Here is an 18960-nt window from a genome sequence, read left to right as displayed (position 1 = left end):
ATAATAATAATAATAATAATAATAATAATAATAATGCTACCTCAAAAGAATAGGCTTTAAAAAAAATAACGCCACGGCCCAGGCTTGAACCTGCGACCTCTCATTCAACACCCACACACACCTAACCACCCCACTGCTGGTTACATCTTTGAATTGTCTCCTACACTTAATTACTTTAAACTGAATCTCGACCCAACATAACAACTTTCAGCCCAACAAAACATAACAGCTTTCAGCCCAACAGAACATGCTCTCGGCCCACAGAAAAAAATAAGACTTCGGGCCCAACATGACTAAGGTATACGGCTCCAAAAATAAAAATATGAAACAATATGGCCCAACCAATAGCCCAACAAACTACCTGATTCAATAACCATTTAATTTGCAACAAAATGTGGTGGGGTTCGTCTGGTACGCAGAACAACAAACACGTCACTTTATTCTTTACAACTCATCATCTTCTTCAACATAATATTCGTTTTTTTTAATGCGTAAAGGGACTGCAGAAACAGGAACTGTACAGAGTCATAATCATCAATACTTGATCTTCTATATCTCTATCATCTTTAATTACCCTAACCATTAACGTTGTTATCTAACAGTAACCTCATCGTGTACCATCCTTACTTCTTCATTCAAACAGAAACAATAAGTAGGAGTTGGAGCGAAGTAGGTAACGAGGGTGGTTGTTGGGTCGTGTATTTTGAACAGAAGAAATGAAGTAGCAGGAACAATTGGTCATGGTGGTGGCAGTGATTCATTATGATGACGATCACGATGGGTGGTGATGAGTTTCAACAAGAGAGAGAGAGAGAGAGAGAGAGAGAATGAGAGAAGAAGAGAGATAGAGAGAAGTGGTTCTGGGGTTGGTGTTCGAAGAGTAAATCAGCAACAAAAGCTGCGAATTATAAGTAGCCGTATGCGTATAGATGGTGATAAGGTGGGTTTGATGACTGTGGGTATTCTCGAACTAAAACAGAAACATGTAACTGTGGTGTAGTAGTTGGTCGTGATGGTTCATTCGGGTAAGAATAGAACGTATGGTGATTTGGGTTGTAGTGATAGAAAGTGGTGATTCAAACATAACAAACAAGAATGAAGGATGGTGACGGTTGAATATAATGGTTATTTGAAATGAACGGATAGAAATATGTTTGATAACAGTAAGATAGTGGATATGTGGTTTGGGTTTTGTTGAAACGTTTTTTGAACAGAAGGAAATAAACAGGAATAGTAACTCGTTGATGATAGTTTGCGTGTGATGTGGTGATTGGTGGATCAAGGTGGTGATTAGCTCGCGATTTACAGCTAGAACCAAAACAGTTTAAGAAAGGTGTGATTGTGGGTGTGAGTGACGGTTTGTAGGGTGATTAATGGTGGTGATGGAATTGGGAGAGAAAGAGGAATGGTGGGTTTGATATATAACTCCATACCTCTCTCTGCATACATACTTATAAATTATATAATTATAATATTAATAATAATTAATAATAATTATATAATACTCATGAAATGGGCATAAAACAGATTCAACTAGTAATCATAGATATTTCAACATTCATTTCCATCATTTTAATAGACCACAAGATTTCGGATATTTTATTGTACACGTAACTCGAGTACAAAATAGTACACATAACCTGCGAATTAAAATTCATTCATATGGTGAACACCTGGTAACCAACATTAACAAATGCATCTAAAATATCCCAAATATACAGGCACACTCATCTGTATATAAAAATCGAAGTACTAAAGCATCCATAACCTGGATGGGACGTGTCAAAGTCCATAGATCTATCTTCAGGATTCGCGTCAATTTGGGGGTCTGTTCCCAAATTCTTAGGCTACCAAGCTAAAAAGGGTGATATCCGGTATAATAATTCAACCATAGAATGTAGTTTCAAGTACTTATGTCTATTTCATAAAACAGTTATAAAAGCAGCGCATGTATTCTCAGTCCCCAAAAATATATATAAAAAGGGAGTAATGAAATTCACAATACGATGTTTTGTAGCAAAAATATGCATACGACGGAACTGAACAGTGCAGAGTTGGCCTCGAATTCACGAACCTATATCAGTTATATATATATATATATATATATATATATATATATATATATATATATATATATATATATATATATATATATATATATATATATCTCTATATATTAACACATATAATTGTAATCGAACAAATTTACATGTTATTAGTGATATAATTGTTATTTTAATAATTTATAGGTTTCATTAATAATTTAATTAAATATATCTATTCTATATACTTTAGATAAATAATTAGTAAAAATATTAATACAGTTATGTTACCTGTATTAAATGTAGTTATTTATATATAAAAATATTTGTTTGTTATTATAATAATGATATAGTAATGATAGTAATAATAATATAAATAATTTTATTTAATTTTTAACTTAATCGTTCCTATAATAATATTTGTATCTATAATCATAATAATAATAATAACGTTAATAATAAAAATGAAAATAATGATAATAATAATAATGATAAAAATTAATAATAATAATGTTAATAATAATTTTACTAAAAATGATAATTTTAACAATCATGATAATATTTATATACCTAATAATGATAATATTAATAATAATCATAATAATACTTATATTAATAATAATAATGATAACAATATAATTTATATTAATGATAATAATAATAATAATCATGTTAGTCTTAGTAATAATAATAATAAGTAATCTAAAAATAATAACAACAATAAAGATAATAATAATAAATAATAATAATAATAATAATAATAATAATAATAATAATAATATAATAATAATAATAATAATAATAATAATAATAATAATAATAATAATGCTACCTCAAAAGAATAGGCTTTAAAAAAAATAACGCCACTGCCCAGGCTCGAACCTGCGACCTCTCGCTCAACACCCACACACACCTAACCACCCCACTGCTGGTTACATCTTTGAATTGTCTCCTACACTTAATTACTTTAAACCGAATCTCGGCCCAACATAACAACTTTCAGCCCAACAAAACATAACATCTTTCAGACCAACAGAACATGCTCTCGGCCCACAGAAAAAATAAGACTTCGGGCCCAACATGACTAAGGTATACGGCTCCAAAAATAAAAATATGAAACAATATGGCCCAAACAATAGCCCAACAAACTACCTGATTCAATAACCATTTAATTTGCAACAAAATGTGGTGGGGTTCGTCTGGTACACAGAACAACAAACACGTCACTTTATTCTTTACAACTCATCATATTCTTCAACATAATATTCGTTTTTTTAACGCGTAAAGGGACTGCAGAAACAGGAACTGTACAGAGTCATAATCATCAATACTTGATCATCTATATCTCTATCATCTTTAATTATCCTAACCATTAACGTTGTTATCTAATAGTAACCTCATCGTGTACCATCCTTACTTCTTCATTCGAACAGAAACAACAAGTAGGAGTTAGAGTGAAGTAGGTAACGAGGGTGGTTGTTGGGTCGTGTATTTTGAACAGAAGAAAGGAGGTAGCAGGAACAATTGGTCATGGTGGTGGCAGTGTATCATTATGATGATGATCACGATGGGTGGTGATGAGTTTCAACAAGAGAGAGAGAATGAGAGAAGAAGAGAGATATAGAGAAGTGGTTCTGGGGTTGGTGTTCGAAGAGTAAATCAGCAACAAAAGCTGCGAATTATAAGTAGCCGTATGCATAAAGATGGTGATAAGGTGGGTTTGATGACTGTGGTTATTCTCGAACTAAAACGGAAACAGGTAACTGTGGTGTAGTAGTTGGTCGTGATGGTTCATTCGGGTAAGAATAGAACGTATGGTGATTTGGGTTGTAGTGATAGAAAGTGGTGATTCAAACATAACAAACAAGAATGAAGGATGTGACGATTAAACATAATGGTTGTTTGAAATGAACGGATAGAAATATGTTTGATAACAGTAAGATGGTAGATATGTGGTTTGGGTTTTGTGGAAACGTGTTTCGAACAGAAGGAAATAAACAGCAATAGTAACTCGTTGATGATAGTTTGCGTGTGATGCAGTGATTGGAGGATCATGGTGGTGATTAGCTCGCGATTTACAGCTAGAACCAAAACAGTTTAAGAAATGTGTGATTGTGGGTGTGAGTGACGGTTTGTAGGGAGATTAATGGTGGTGATGGAATTGGGAGAGAAAGAGGAATAGTGGATTTGATATATAACTCCATACCTCTCTCTGCATACATACTTATAAATTATATAATTATAATATTAATAATAATTAATAATAATTATATAATACTCATGAAATGGACATAAAACAGATTCAACTAGTAATCATAGATATTTCAATATGCACAGTAATAATAATTCATACACAATTCACGGAGAGAATATAAATATATAATATAATAATATTAATAATAATAAACATGTAGTGGGAATGAAATGAAATCAATCAACACAGTGAAGCCATCGTTAGATTTGTAATCTTATACCGACAGTTTTCACGGACTGCATTATCGTACTCCATTGATAAATTAGTGCCGGATAAAAAGTACTCAGATAAATTCCAAATTTTTATGAAAATTATAATTATTTATTTCAGTCACTATGATATAAAATTCGATCATTAACTCACTCTTCACGCTCGATCTTAGGTAAAATATTAAAAGTGTTGAAATTTATTAATTAGCTTCAAAATATATTTTTAATAAGCCTAAAATTTATATAACCAATTTTTGGATCACCGCTTACTTTAAAATCACATAAGTTCCTTTTTAACTCGTCTACTATCAATCGAATAACAATTGAGCATTACCGTCGTTTACTAAATAACTTCGAAATCATAAAATATATATTCTATATACTATATTTATAAATATATACTCTTTAAATAATAATTAGTATATATTATTATTATTTTACAACATTAATTATAACAATTACAATATATAATATTTCATTTTAATATATATATATATATATATATATATATATATATATATATATATATATATATATAATTATATGCATATCTATTTACAATTAATTGTTCGTGAATCGTCGAAATAGTCGAAGGTCAATTGAATATATGAAACAGTTCAAAATTTTTGAGACTCAACTTAACAGACTTTGCTTGACGTGTCGAAAATATAATATCGTATCGAGAGTTTGGTTTAAAATTAGTCAAAATTTTCCGGGTCGTCACATAAACCATCCGGATGGGTAGGCGGGGTCGCATCTAGATCCTTAATATGGGTCGATAAAACCACCCTTGGGGCAATCCGGCTTAATAGGGAATTAATTACACAAATATTTTTTAGGGGTGAGACTCGAATTTGAGATCAACCCACTGCGAGAATGGTGGTGGGAAGTGGCTATGGTCGTCGAAGTAAATTCCGGCCACCATGAAGAAGGAAAGTGACGCACCTGCCTGAAAAGAGAAAAGGAGAGAAAATAGTCAAACCTCCCTAGAGATGCTGAAGGTTGGAAAAGAAGATACCAAGCAGCAATAAAATGACGTCAAAGAAAAATGATGGATCAGAAAGAGGAACTAGACAGGAGGCTGCCAAGAAATAGACGTAGGGTTTTTTTACGTTATGGGTGACAGAGTTTCCTAGGGTTTTGGGGAGACACAAATTAAGAGTCTGTTTACCTTTCCCGTAATAATCTGTTTCAGTTACCTCTTAATTCAATAAGTAAAATTGTTGTTTCTTTGTCACTTAATTTGAATATTGAACTGTTTTTAGGAGACATAAAATGAGACTCTAAACAGAGGCAAATGTTAACAGGACTTAATACAAAAAAAGGTAATCATGCTCTAAATACAGTGTTTAGCAAGATGTTAATATAGATTTTTTTGCCGAAATAACTATATTATATTATGTGTTAAATACACCATCAAACTTAATAGAACATATCAGACTCATTAATAACTTTTGTTCTACATATGTATCAGGTTTGTATATCAATTTGAAAAGATTTTGTCCTTTCGAGGACATCTGATAAAATTGGAATGATACAGAGAATATTAGTATTGCACGTGCGCAAGGATGACACGCACAAATGGAGAAATGGTCTAAATTTCTTAAAAATTTAAAAAGATTTTATACAACTAAACTCTAAAATTTAGAGAGAGACATTAACTTGTGCATTGATTACTATATTATATTATATATTGTGTGCTAAATACACCATCGAACTTCTAGAATCGATCTGAATCACTGATAACTTTTTTTCTACGTATGTATTAGGTTTGTATATCAGTTTAAAATATTTTATACAACTAAACTCTCATAATTGTTTATTTGATTTTTATTTTTTAAAGTTAAAACCACAAAATGTAGTTAATGAGGATGAAATTTGAATCTTCTTTGAAGATTGCAAAACAACCGACCATTAGGCCACTATTTAGAGTTTCTAGTACAATAAATTGTAGTAGTGATTATACTTTATGCTACCATTATAAAGGGGTTTTCAAGGTTAACATTCTTTCAACGCTAATCGATAAAGAGATTATAGGTGATGAAATACCTATGTCTTATGCTATGTGGTTGTCAAACATCCCGGAAAAGGTCAATATTTGTATTTGGAAATTAGCATTAAATAAGCTTGCAACTCGATCAAACTTGGTGAACTGTGGCATTAATTTGGAAGCAGATATAGAGCTTCTCTTTGTGAAATGTGGATTCACAATCCTTCTTTGGAATCATTTGTTTGATTGGTGGGGTCTGAGTGATTTTCTTTCCAATGGTACTTATAATGCAATGAGCGCAGTTAATTATCAACTTAGCTCGGAGAACGAAAGTAAGGTATTACTAGCAACGAGGCTCATTCTTTTTATGGTTGATTTGGAAGTGGCGTAATAGTTTGGTGTACTCTAACCTCGAATCAAGACGGTCGATCTTAAACGAAGACCTAATAGCCAATTTAAAGGCCTTATCATTCTTATGGCCATCGAGTAGATCCAGACAAATTCATGGGTGTTATGAAGAGTTGAGATTGAATTCAATGGGTTATATTGATTATCAAATGTAAGGTCACCGGCCATTTGGTTTTAGTTTTGGTGTTAGTTCATTTCGATCTTGTAATCCTCATGTATTTTTTCTGCTCCCACCTTGCGGGTTTTTAATATAATCTCAGCTTTAAAATAAAAGTTTATATTGCAAAACTTAAAACACACGAGTAATGGTTAGAAACATATTTAATTTAATGCATTTATATAAAATTTAAAGCATTTATTAAAGGGAGATGATCTTCACAAACCACTTTTTATTTATGTACACTTTTGTCTCATAAATTTACATTTATGCCCTTATATTAATCTAGGTAGTTGAAATAAAATTATTATTGTTGTAAGTATAATTAAGACTAAAATAGGTAATCAATTGTACATGGATCAAAAAGTGATGTGTGAGTATCACCTCCATTTATTAAAAGCAAACAGAAATTCAAATTGTTTGGTTCCCATGTGTAAATGTTTTTTATATGTAATTTTAGTTTCTAACTAAAATTAATTTAATATTTAATAAAAGTAGGTACTACTTCATGTATATTACCGTATTATTGATGAATTAGTTTTTCTCTAAGTTTCTTTCCTTTTCATTATTGAAAATCAATCTAGACACTCATAAAGCTTTTCATTCAACCAATGTATTAAATAAAAATTAAGAACAAAGAGCTTACAAATATAATATAAAATGATAAATTTGTAATAAAATCATCGTACATTTACTCTGGATGGTGATTAATTGAGATAAGCCGATGTACTTTGTAGTTGTTTAAACATCACTGTAAGTCGTCTTCATCTCAACTTGTTATTACAAGTCGCGTCTCCACCTAAGTAAAGTTCAATTAATAAGAGGGTTTTGTTGCTCATAAACTAGTCTCGTGCCTCACATTTTGTAATTATGTAATTCAGTTTTGTTCTCGGGTTTATGCTGGGCTTTTTAAGCCCATCCTATTTTGTATTCTTTTTGATAATTAATAAAATTGTTGATCTTTTTAAAAAAAAGTTTTCAATAAAGAAAATATCACTTGTTTATTTGGTCATAAAAGATTTTGGTTTTAATTTGATATTTAAAAAGGTTTCTAATTGAAAATGAATGAATGTAGTTAAAGTAAAGGCTTATTTATTTTTTATGTATTAAGTATTGTTTTCATATGTCTCTCTTTGAAAAAAGGTATCTGATTATATGTTTTTCATAAATAGACTAATTTTAAGATTAAATGATAGATTAAGTGAAACAAATAATAATTTTATGTATTGAATTAAAAGTTGTACAAAAGCATTTTGTTAAGTGAAAAATAAATGAATCTTAAAATATGTTTATTTTTTTTTTTTTTTGAAGTGTAAATTCATGATTGAACCTTCAACTTTAACTAATTTCCAATAAAGAATTTGATTTTAATTTATTCAATGTAGTACGGAGTAAAAAATTTCCAGTTATTTTATTCATGTAGTTTGAAACTCAACTATTTCAACAATCTTTTACCTAATCTTTTCAACTTTATGTTCATCTCTTCTTTGCTACTATAACACTCAAAACATAAGTTGGCATTTGATTAACTCCTTATCTCACAGTTCTGCAATGGAGAATGCCAACAAGAGTTATGGTGCCACTGCCGCCGCCGCCGTTTCTGGTGGTGGCAGTGTTCGTGGTGGTCGGTTGTTGGTGGATGAATCTTGCAGTGACAGAAAAAGGTTTGAGATAGAATTAAAAGAAGGTGAAACAACAATTGTTTCTTGGGCTAAACTGTTGAAAGATTCTGGCATTTCAGTTGATAAATCTCCCCCCTCTTCACCTGACCCTAAGGTAACAAATTAAATATTTTTAGTATAGTTTTATGTCATATAATTAGTGTTATTCTGATTATTATGTTTACTTTACAAATGTTTAAATGTTTGTCATTATTAGGGTTATATAATTGTTAGATTTGGGCATAATCTGAAAATTGGGTGTGGTTATCATTTTTGGTGAAATTGAATTGATTTATGAGTTGATATTAGATTCCGTAAACATAAAAGGAAGGGGGTCGGGTCCCTGCAGGTTAGAAAGATTTGAACTTGAGGAGTCTTAGGTCAATACATTTTCAGAATGATTAGGTATAACGAATTGGGCAAGATCGCGTAGATGTTTTTGTTACTGTTTATATATGTGGCGTTATTGAATGAAATTGGAATTGAATTTTCGGTATATAAAGATCTGAATTTGGCTCTTGCTAGTAATATGAAATTAAATTGACCTTTAAGACGATGATTTAGGTGTAATCGAGGGAAATAGGAGTAGTATATGTGTGCTTTGTATTAAGTAAATTACTTCTAATTTGGTAGATAAATAAGTATGGACAAGTGTTCCTCCAATGAGCAAGCGTTAAGAGTAAATATAATACAACTCTCTGCAATTTAGCAGCGAAGTTTTGAGAAGAAAAGTGAAAAACAAGTGTGTTTTTTTATGTGGGGAATGGCTCATTGTAGCTCAAATGCTCTAAAAGCAAGTGGGTTGAGTTATGAAGTCCGTAAGAGCTGACGTTTCAGACATACAAATTTATCTTTTTGATAAATGTGCGAATGACCCGATGTAATTTGCATTGGAAATGTAGCTCGCGAGTTTCACATATGTTATATACATAATTAATGGGAAAGAATTGGGTCAAGTTGTAAGGTTACTTCTTTGTGACGAACAGAACAGGTCATGGGTTTGTGTTACATAAACCTCCCTTTTTGTGGATCTTAAGAATAAGGCTGTATAAAAGAGCTTTCCTCCGCTAGTATCGCAAAGCCCGACCCTAAATCATTTATACAATACTCCATATATAATGTTTCATCCATCATACTCCTTTCGTAGAATTATTTTTCAACTATCCAACCAACCTATAATGTTAGGATATTGTTTATAGGGGTGTTTGTATGTGGGTGATCAAAGTAATTACCGTTGTTTGAAAAATTTTGATCTAGATAATCAGATAATTATTAGCTTACAATTAAGAATAGTCAGGTGCTTCTATTTTTTTTCTTTTTGAATAATGATTATAATTATATAATGATATTGACTCCTGTAAATCATGAGATTATAGTAAGTTTTTTCCAACCACCCTATTCTATTATTTAACCTAAAGTAGCAATAAATGGTTTAAACACGCGTTTAAAAACTTTTCTAATATGTCTTTACAAATTTTTTGTTTTTATGTTATGAGAAAATGCTTGTGAAGCCAAAAATTAGATACAAATCCTTCATATTATGAACTTCTTTAATAAGTTGATTTATTTAAGGGGTCAAAGTATGCTATATTTATCTTGCTGATACTATCATTCTCAGGTTTCTCTTATTGAAATACGTTTGTTTCTTGCACAGTCAAGAAATTTTTGGTAAAATTACGAATATCTTGTGCTTGGTGGTCTTACAGATGGATGACTATTCTTTTGAACGAAGAAAAGGATCTAAATGCTCGAAAAATAAATTAGAAGCAAGTGGAAACCCACAACTGAAGTTAACAAAGTAGAACCTTCACTTAGGAACGTTAAGCGGAAGGTTATAGGGTTGTAACTGGTTCTGTTACTTGGTCACACCTTATTTACTTTAGAGTTTACTATGGCATTGCCAATGGATAATGGAGTCCGCAAATGGGTTGAACTATTTCACAGAATATGCACATTTACATCGCTATGTTTTGCTATATAATTGACTTATGCTATATAAATGTCCTTTGATATCTTCCATTGATGGGAACATACCAAGATGACTAATATACAAAGCATCTATCTTATAACCTTTCTTTAGGAATTAAAAGTATAGCCTTGAATTTAGAATCAACCTAACCTATATTTTGACTTTCTTGGTACTTACGAGCTTGGTTCATACATGACATATTTTTATTGGCTACATATATTTTAGCTTCATTTCACAGAATATGCACATATATTTTATTGGCTACCCACGTATGTGGGGTATTTGTGCGGGGTTGGGGGGGAGATGTAGACAATCCTTCTTCTATCCTGGAATGAGAGTTAAATCATTTCTCCACCCACGGGCGGAGAAACTCTTGATGTATTGATTTCATTTAAAGGGATTCATTTTGTCTTATATGAGCTTTTCCATATATATATCAACAAATGCAGCACACTTTTTAGCACATGTTATATGAGCTTTTTCATGTATCTATCTACAAATGTAAAGATGTTTAATTGTTGAGATACTTATTTTTCAAAATAGAAACTTAAGCTTTTGTAACTTATGTCATGTACTAATTATGGCACGGATTAATGAATATGGTATGTACATGGGTGAGTTAGTACACCGAAAAGCAAAGAAGAAATTTACTTTAACGTGAGCCCAAATTTATGGACTTGACTACTCATCTTGCGCTATTTGTTATGCCATTTTAGTTGATCCTCCTTTACCTCAACTTCTAAACCCAATGTGATTTGTCATATTTTGACGTTTTGTTACATGGGAAAGGGTATGTGCACACATTTTTGTTGGCCCAAATCCTTGTCACTTTTAAAGGCCCAAATCATCACACACATAAGCATATGTCCAATTGAGTCATATTAGTGTTCCACCTTTTTATAGTCAAACCATGGGCATGTTTTATGACAATCACATCTTATGATAAAGATTTTTACTAGTATTGACCATAGCTTTAAATTGTGATCATATTACCTTAAATATATTTTTGAGGGACTCTTACAATCACATTGTGAGTTGTGGTCCAATCACTTGGAAAGTCCTAGTATACAACTTTGAACCAATTGGAGTGAGTCTTCAAAGTATATTATGGCTTCTACTTTTTTTTACAAACTAATGTGAAACTATATGCTTGTGCATAGTTCCTAACAATTGTATTGTATATATTTATTTTTTGTTTTCTTCACTTCGCCGATTGGCCGTTGGCCACCATATATGTATATTTATTGCAACTCTTTTCTACTATATTTGGATCTTGGCTATATTATATATTTTTCTTCACTATTTTCTTATAATAATAGTATTGATTGATGATAATAATTACTCGTAATAATTAATAATAATATAGTATAATAATAATAATTATAATTATAATTATAATTATAGTAATAATAATAATATTAACAAGAATGATAATAATATAATTAGTTTTCTTCTTATTATTATCATTATGAATATGAATTTTTAATTATTGTTTATAATTTTCTTTTTTAATTCAGTTCTCTATTTTGCATCTAAAGATAGAGCCTTTAGATCATATAAACCAATAAGTAAGCGAACCTAATTAGTTTTTTGAAGTGGCATTAATATAGGACTATAGGTCTCAATTTTTATGGGTACTCGTGGTGTCACGTGGTCCGAGTCCACCACAACAGACTCAAGCCATGTAAAGTCTCGCACTGGGAGACTGGCGTGGCCACACAGGGGATTCATGTATTCTATGAGTTCTTTTTCCCCCTGATATCAAGCCATGTAAAGTCTCACACTTTTGAACATTGGACCTCTAATTTCACAATCTATATCCCAATGTGGATCGGGAAGCTCTGATAGATCATGCGGTTATCTAAAAATAGTTACATTTTATGACAAAAGAGATGTTTCGAAATTCTCCCACTTGAACTTTTGAATATCTATTTATTATATTATATAATGTTTTGTTTTGTTTGTTTTTATATCTGTTTTATTTTAGAGAATAAATTATCACCTGATATGTTTTGTAATTATAATAATATTGAAGAGCACTGAAAATTGGCATAATATAGAATTATAGAACAGACATAAGCTTACCTCGGAGCCTTGCTTTTTTTTGCTTATCTGAAATGCCTTAGCAGCACATGGTCACCGGGTTGGATATGAATTCTCTTTCAAGCTTATCTTCTTGCTGAACATTATAATGTATAATATTTTATATTATATGTATAATGTATATACAGGATCCATGTATATACAGGATCCTCCGTCATCTGCCATCACCTGCGACAAGTTTTATGCATTTGTTTTGAGTATCTTACTTAATTGGCTTGAACTTTAATCTATTATTCGTATGATTTATTACTATCTGTAAAGTTTCCGTTGTGAGTAGCAACATATCTGGAATAGGCATCATCTTCATGTTCTATGATATACTATTATTACTCGATTTACTTCCTGATGTGACATAGTTACATTATATATGTGGACTATAAGTTTTCTTTACCGGTCTTTCATACATACTTTTAAAACAGATAATTGGTATTCTCTTGCACATATCTTGATTATTTACTCCATAATCATTTTTTTTCTTCATATTGCAGAGGCTTCAACAAGAGAATCAGTCTAAAAGCAAGTGCTGCAACATCACTCTTAAGAAAAAGATGGACGATCGAATGTGAGATCTTAAGTACTCTTTTATACAATTTTATGCTTTTTTGGTATGATTGATGATATATCATTCTGTTCTAATCATTTACCTTGTATATATATTTGTTCCTGATTGAGAAAACTATTACTCATTTAATACTACAATAATGTTGTTAGGGTATTCTAGTCCTAAAAAGTTAATTGTCACGTGTTTTTTGCAAAACTACGTTATAAACCCATGTGTTAAGCTGGTATTACTAAAGTTCGTATCAATTGAACTAAAAAGGTTCATATAATGTCAATCTGGAAATAAAGTGCAGCATATGAAGCATTATTAACTAAATGGTTACCCAAAAACATAATAGTGTGATATGTAATTGGATATATAAATATTATTAAATACTTGTTAATAAATACTTGATATTTGAAGAGACTATTGACGATTATTGAAAATATATAAAATGTGGGCGGAAAATTAGTCAATTAGTCAATAAAGAAGAAACATGTTACATAAGAGATACTTCGTTATTAGAATCAAGGTTGTAAAAGTCGCTAGTTGGGACTAGTCTGTCGAGACCATATAGGGACTAATCGGCCAAGTCGGGGATTAGTCGGACGTTGACCAACTTTGACTGTTTCTGAGCTAATCCGACTTTGCCCATATAAACCTGACTTTTGACCGATTTTGATCTGTTGATCGCTGACTTGGGCCTAATTGGTGACTAGTCGGCGCCTACTTCAATATCCCACTAGTCGAAGACTAATTTGGGATTAGTCGGCCTAGTCGAGGGAATTTTACAATCTTGATTAGAATATATGGATTTGTAACCTCCAGTTGGTGATATCTTATTAATATTGCCATAATAACGCTCTTATTTTCACCTAGTATTTTCTTTGATACTGTTGTAACCGCCTTAATTAACGCAGCCATGTGACAAATTGCTAGTTATAGACCTCCAACAAGACAAAAAACGCAGAGTGCCATATCAGAATTCCAGGAAGGGATGGCTGTTGTTCAAACCACAAAAAACACAAAAACGGGACATGCGAGAGTGAAGTCTATAACATTAACACGCCACATTAGTGAAGAAGAACAAACTGTCAACAACGCAAAACTTGAGTTACCTGACCTAAACGTTCCTTATACAGTGCAAACAGCTGTGAGTATATACTTACACACAAACACATGCACAACCAGACTTGCACATTGAAGTACGTTCTTCGACATGATTTTTAGAGGTTCTTTATATGCATTTAGAAAATAGAAAATGATTTTGTGATATAGGTACTGATAATAATTTTTCTTTTAACTGTAATGCTATATGGTGCATCAGATAGTGCTTAGACCTTTTACTCCTTGAAGTTGCTATAATTTTTTTGATGGTGTTGAGTGTTGCAGTGTGTAATTATTTAACATATTGATAGGTACTGTAATGATCTGTACGTAATTTAATCTACCCCCCTACATAATCAATTTTTCACTGCTAGGTTAACACTATGTAATCAAATTAATAATCATAGCAAAAGGTGTTACCCTAAGAAAAACATTATTGACCGCTCCCATAAATTGCATCTTTAGCATGCTGAGCTTTGGGCATCTTGTGTGTAAACAATGCTAATATCAAGTTTTGTTTTGTTTATGTGTGTTGCCATTTGGTCTTATACATGTGGTATCATTGTTTTTCAGCTGTTCGAAAAAAAAACATGTGGTATCATTGTTGGATTATTTGTTTACTCTTAGGTAGTCTAACGTTGGAAAGCCACAAATGCTGTTTTGAACTAGGCTAAAGGCCTTAGGTAGTCTTTGTTGAAATATGTGTGACTGGACAAACATGTTAAGCTCATGGTGTTAACTTAATGACGTCGTGTTAACTTTAATTATGTACTCACATTAGTTTTTCTTTTGCAATTACTAGAGTATTTGTCCAGCATACATCGAGGATGAATCTCGTGATCTGGTGAATAAATCAGTGCTCGAAAATAGCATATTGGAGATCGAGACCATGGTTTCTGATTGTAAGTCCCTGGGGGAATTGATGATAGAGAATTAGGTCAACCTGATTATCATATTTTGTCATTATTGAATGGTCTTTTTGGTTATTTTGCAGCAACACGACCACTTAATGATCTTCAAGGTGCAAGTCATTCGGTAACAACTAAAAGTAGATTGCCTCGGGAACTTAAGAAAAAGCTCAGGAGTGTTGCTAGATTAGCGGTATATAAAACCACTATGATATAATCGCTGTAGCGGACTATATTCTTGGATTATAGGCATGTCTGCAAAGACAATAAAAGCCTTAGTTTTGCTTTCGTTTTAACACTTATTTTACTTTGGCTGTTTTAGCATTTGATTGAAGGGAGAATATCAGATGAACTAAGTATGCGTCTTATGAGCATTCTTGGGCACTGGTTGAAGCCAAGAACACTGAAGGTACGTTTAGGTTAAAACGAAACATTATTGTCATCTAAAGTATATTTAACTGACTACAATCTCCTAAGTTGCTTTTTAGTACTAGAACATATTGGATTAATAACTTATGTAATTTAATTGAATAAAATTTATGGAAAATAAGAACATTATAAGTATTGTAGGTCCGTTAAATTAGACCAACATCCATTGTACGGATTTGATTCCTCAACCTTTGTATGTGTTTGTGTTGCGTGTGTAGAGATGCTTACATGATGTGGCTCCATCTCATCTATCAGCATGGGGAGGGGATGATGTCAGGTTTAGAGTGATTGAGAAGGAGGTTGTAGATATGATAAAATTGAGGATCCGATCAATGAAAACAATGGTAGGTTTATTATAAAAGTTAGAAACTATACCCTTGATATAAAAATTACGACGACTGTTTTTTGAAAAAATTGAAATTAAGAGCCCTGAAAAGACTAATTCTAGTGTCAGATGCTTTATTTCATGCTTTTAGATGGATATTTTATATAACGTTTAACCTTTTGAATCAGGATGAGCCGAGTAACACTATGGAGTTATGTGCAGTTTACAAAGCTAATTACAGTATGGACAGTGAGATGGAAGATAAAGTATGTGATTTCTATGATATATATGTCCAGGTATTGATATTATGATTTTTTTGTTTATAGTTTACTTATTACGTTGGACGTTCTTATATACTTTCTATGACACTTTGTTTTCCATTATATATTTAACAGGGAATGGATGAGATTAAAAGCTCTGAAATACGAAAATTCTACATTCAGGTATGTTATTTTTTCAACACTGCTATTTTTTGCCTCTTATTTATACAACTAACCTCGTCATATATCCAGCAAACTGTAAACATTGACATAACATATGGTATAATGAAGGGATAGCACCATTATAAGTTGTTCCGTATGAGTCGATTTACTCTGAACTATAGCACTAATTAACAATCACTATCAGTTAAAATATTTACCAACATGAATAAAAGCATCAAGCTCAAACATTTGTTTAACTTTGAGACCATAAATCTGATAATTGTTTTAGGGGAGAGCCTTTGAGAAACCTTTAGGTTACTTTTTTGTGATTGGGGAGGTCATGAATTATGTTGCGAGTCACAAAAAACAACCTCCAATGGAATATAAGTGATAAGTTGCATAGAATGATATGCATCTCTAGCCCTTGCAATTCAAAGTTTATATTGGAAAAATGTATTAATGTTTTTATAATTTGATACGTTTTTCTTTATGTTGTCAAGCTTGCGTCATTGTGGCCCAAAGGGACCATGGATAACCATGGAATACGGAATGCAATTTGTAGATCCAAAGAACGGCGCAGAGTTTCACTTCGAGAAAAGGTTTTAAATTTCTTTTTTGTTCAAGAATATGCATATGTATTATAAATTATAATATCAATGCACCCTCTAAATTTGCTTTCTGATAATGCAAATTATGAATTATGATATAGAGAACTAGTATGCCTTTAGTTTCTTGAAAGTTGCAGTGGGCATCCTTTTGGTTTCCAATAAAAGTTGCCACTTTTATATGTTTGTGAAGTTTAGACTTAAAATTACATCTATCCACATTACCATTGTTAATACAGTGATGACATTGATTTTGAATATACACGATTCTTTTATATTATATTTGTTAGTAAAAGTTATTCTATACATGTGATAACTACCTGTTCTTAGTTTAAAGTTGCTATATTCGAGTTCGTTTTCAAGAGAATCATTTCTAAATATGATCAAAGATTATACCTTTTACTGAACCAACTTCAATAATAAAAGGGTATCTTTGGTAAACCAATTTTGGGTCAGTTTGTTGCAACTTTGTATGATTATTTGAACTAAATGAGAAATCATCGTTTACTAGCCGTGCTGAATGAACAGTTTGACGTGCCTTCTAAAGTTTTTATTTTTTGATTCAAATTATGTTCAGGAACGCGAATATTGCAATGCAGAAATGGATGAGGATCTCAAAGTAGAAGCTAAGCTAGTTTCAGACTCAGAGATATTGATAAATGACAATAATGCCCCTGACGTAACTTTTCAGGACGGTTGTCCCTAGCACACAGATAATTCAATACGGAGTATATATTTTTTTTTTCAAAATGAAAGCACTTGAAATATATAACAGATAATACTCGACATCCACTCGTCCTAAACTAAGAAGAAGGGCATTTGTGTACATATTTGGTTGTACATTCTTCTTTATAGGCTCTCTCAGATACAACACTGCAGCAAGATGGTACAAAGGTGCAAATCTATGCAATCTTCTCATCAAGTTTACACTTTTTTTGCATGCTGACTGTGACCCGATGATGGGGTTTAAACGTAATTAGAGACATACACTCGGCTTATTGAAAGAGTTTGTTTTAAAAGTGAAGTTCCTTGTCCATCTTAAGCTGGAATTGATGCAATTATGCAGACTAGAGAGTTAAGTTGGAAGGGATAACTTTGATTGCTTTAATTTTATGGTCTGCGATTGCTGATTTATGTAAGAGTAAAAACTGTGTACGAGTTGTATAGCAGTTTAATTCATGTTATAAGGTTAAACTTTTATTCAGCAATATTGATGTTCACGCATTGCGTACTTCATATAGAGGCTTTTTAAACCCTTAACAACTTTCAAGTTTTGTGGATTTTGCTGAAGCAAGGTGTAGGCGTGCAGCTAAGATGCTATTACATGCACTAATAATTGTATTTTATGTAAACTGCATTGAGGTTGTTATGATTCTATATTATATCTATGTGAATATGTGATCTCTTCATTAAGCCATTAACTTTTACGTCGAGTTACATTTTATTAGAAAGACGACTCAAAAGACCTAGTATTCAACTGCAATGAGGTTTTAGGTTCAAGTTCACTAGCAATGCAACTTGATGGCCATGAAAAACATCATGTGTTTTTTTGAAATTGATTAAACCAAATTTTTAAAAGAAAATTTAAAGTTCATTAGACCCTGAAATGAACCAATTGTGATTTAAGTTTGTTTCTTTTAAAATCTCTCTCTCATTAACCCATTGAAATTGATAAAATCACAAAAAATTTAAAATAAAAAAACTTATAAATTGACATGAATGAATATGAATAATAATTAATGTAAAATTGAGATTTAATTATGAAGAAATATTTAAATAATATGATTGGTCAATCTGATGCTTTATTTTGGAACTGTTATACGGAGTATT

At 31.6% G+C, this 18960-nt stretch overlaps 1 protein-coding gene and 1 non-coding gene across 2 annotated transcripts; both read left to right on the top strand.

The window, feature by feature from the left end:
* Positions 1 to 6006: 6006 nt before the first annotated feature.
* Positions 6007 to 6109, top strand: LOC139887490 (U6 spliceosomal RNA). The gene has a single exon (XR_011773313.1). It is a non-coding gene; the product is annotated as a U6 spliceosomal RNA (small nuclear RNA).
* A 2454-nt stretch (positions 6110 to 8563) lies between these two features.
* On the top strand, positions 8564 to 18516 carry LOC139859267 (ubinuclein-2-like). Its single transcript, XM_071848066.1, has 11 exons — positions 8564 to 8836; positions 13282 to 13355; positions 14274 to 14487; positions 15244 to 15343; positions 15436 to 15542; positions 15672 to 15758; positions 15997 to 16122; positions 16292 to 16399; positions 16499 to 16546; positions 17026 to 17124; positions 17708 to 18516. Exons 1-11 carry the CDS (start codon positions 8612 to 8614, stop codon positions 17834 to 17836), a joined length of 1317 nt encoding a protein of 438 aa, XP_071704167.1. The 5' UTR covers positions 8564 to 8611; the 3' UTR covers positions 17837 to 18516.
* Positions 18517 to 18960: the final 444 nt, after the last annotated feature.

This window comes from Rutidosis leptorrhynchoides, chromosome 1, assembly GCF_046630445.1.
Source record: "Rutidosis leptorrhynchoides isolate AG116_Rl617_1_P2 chromosome 1, CSIRO_AGI_Rlap_v1, whole genome shotgun sequence".
Lineage (NCBI taxonomy): Eukaryota > Viridiplantae > Streptophyta > Magnoliopsida > Asterales > Asteraceae > Rutidosis > Rutidosis leptorrhynchoides.
This window is presented reverse-complemented; position numbering and strand designations above follow the sequence as displayed.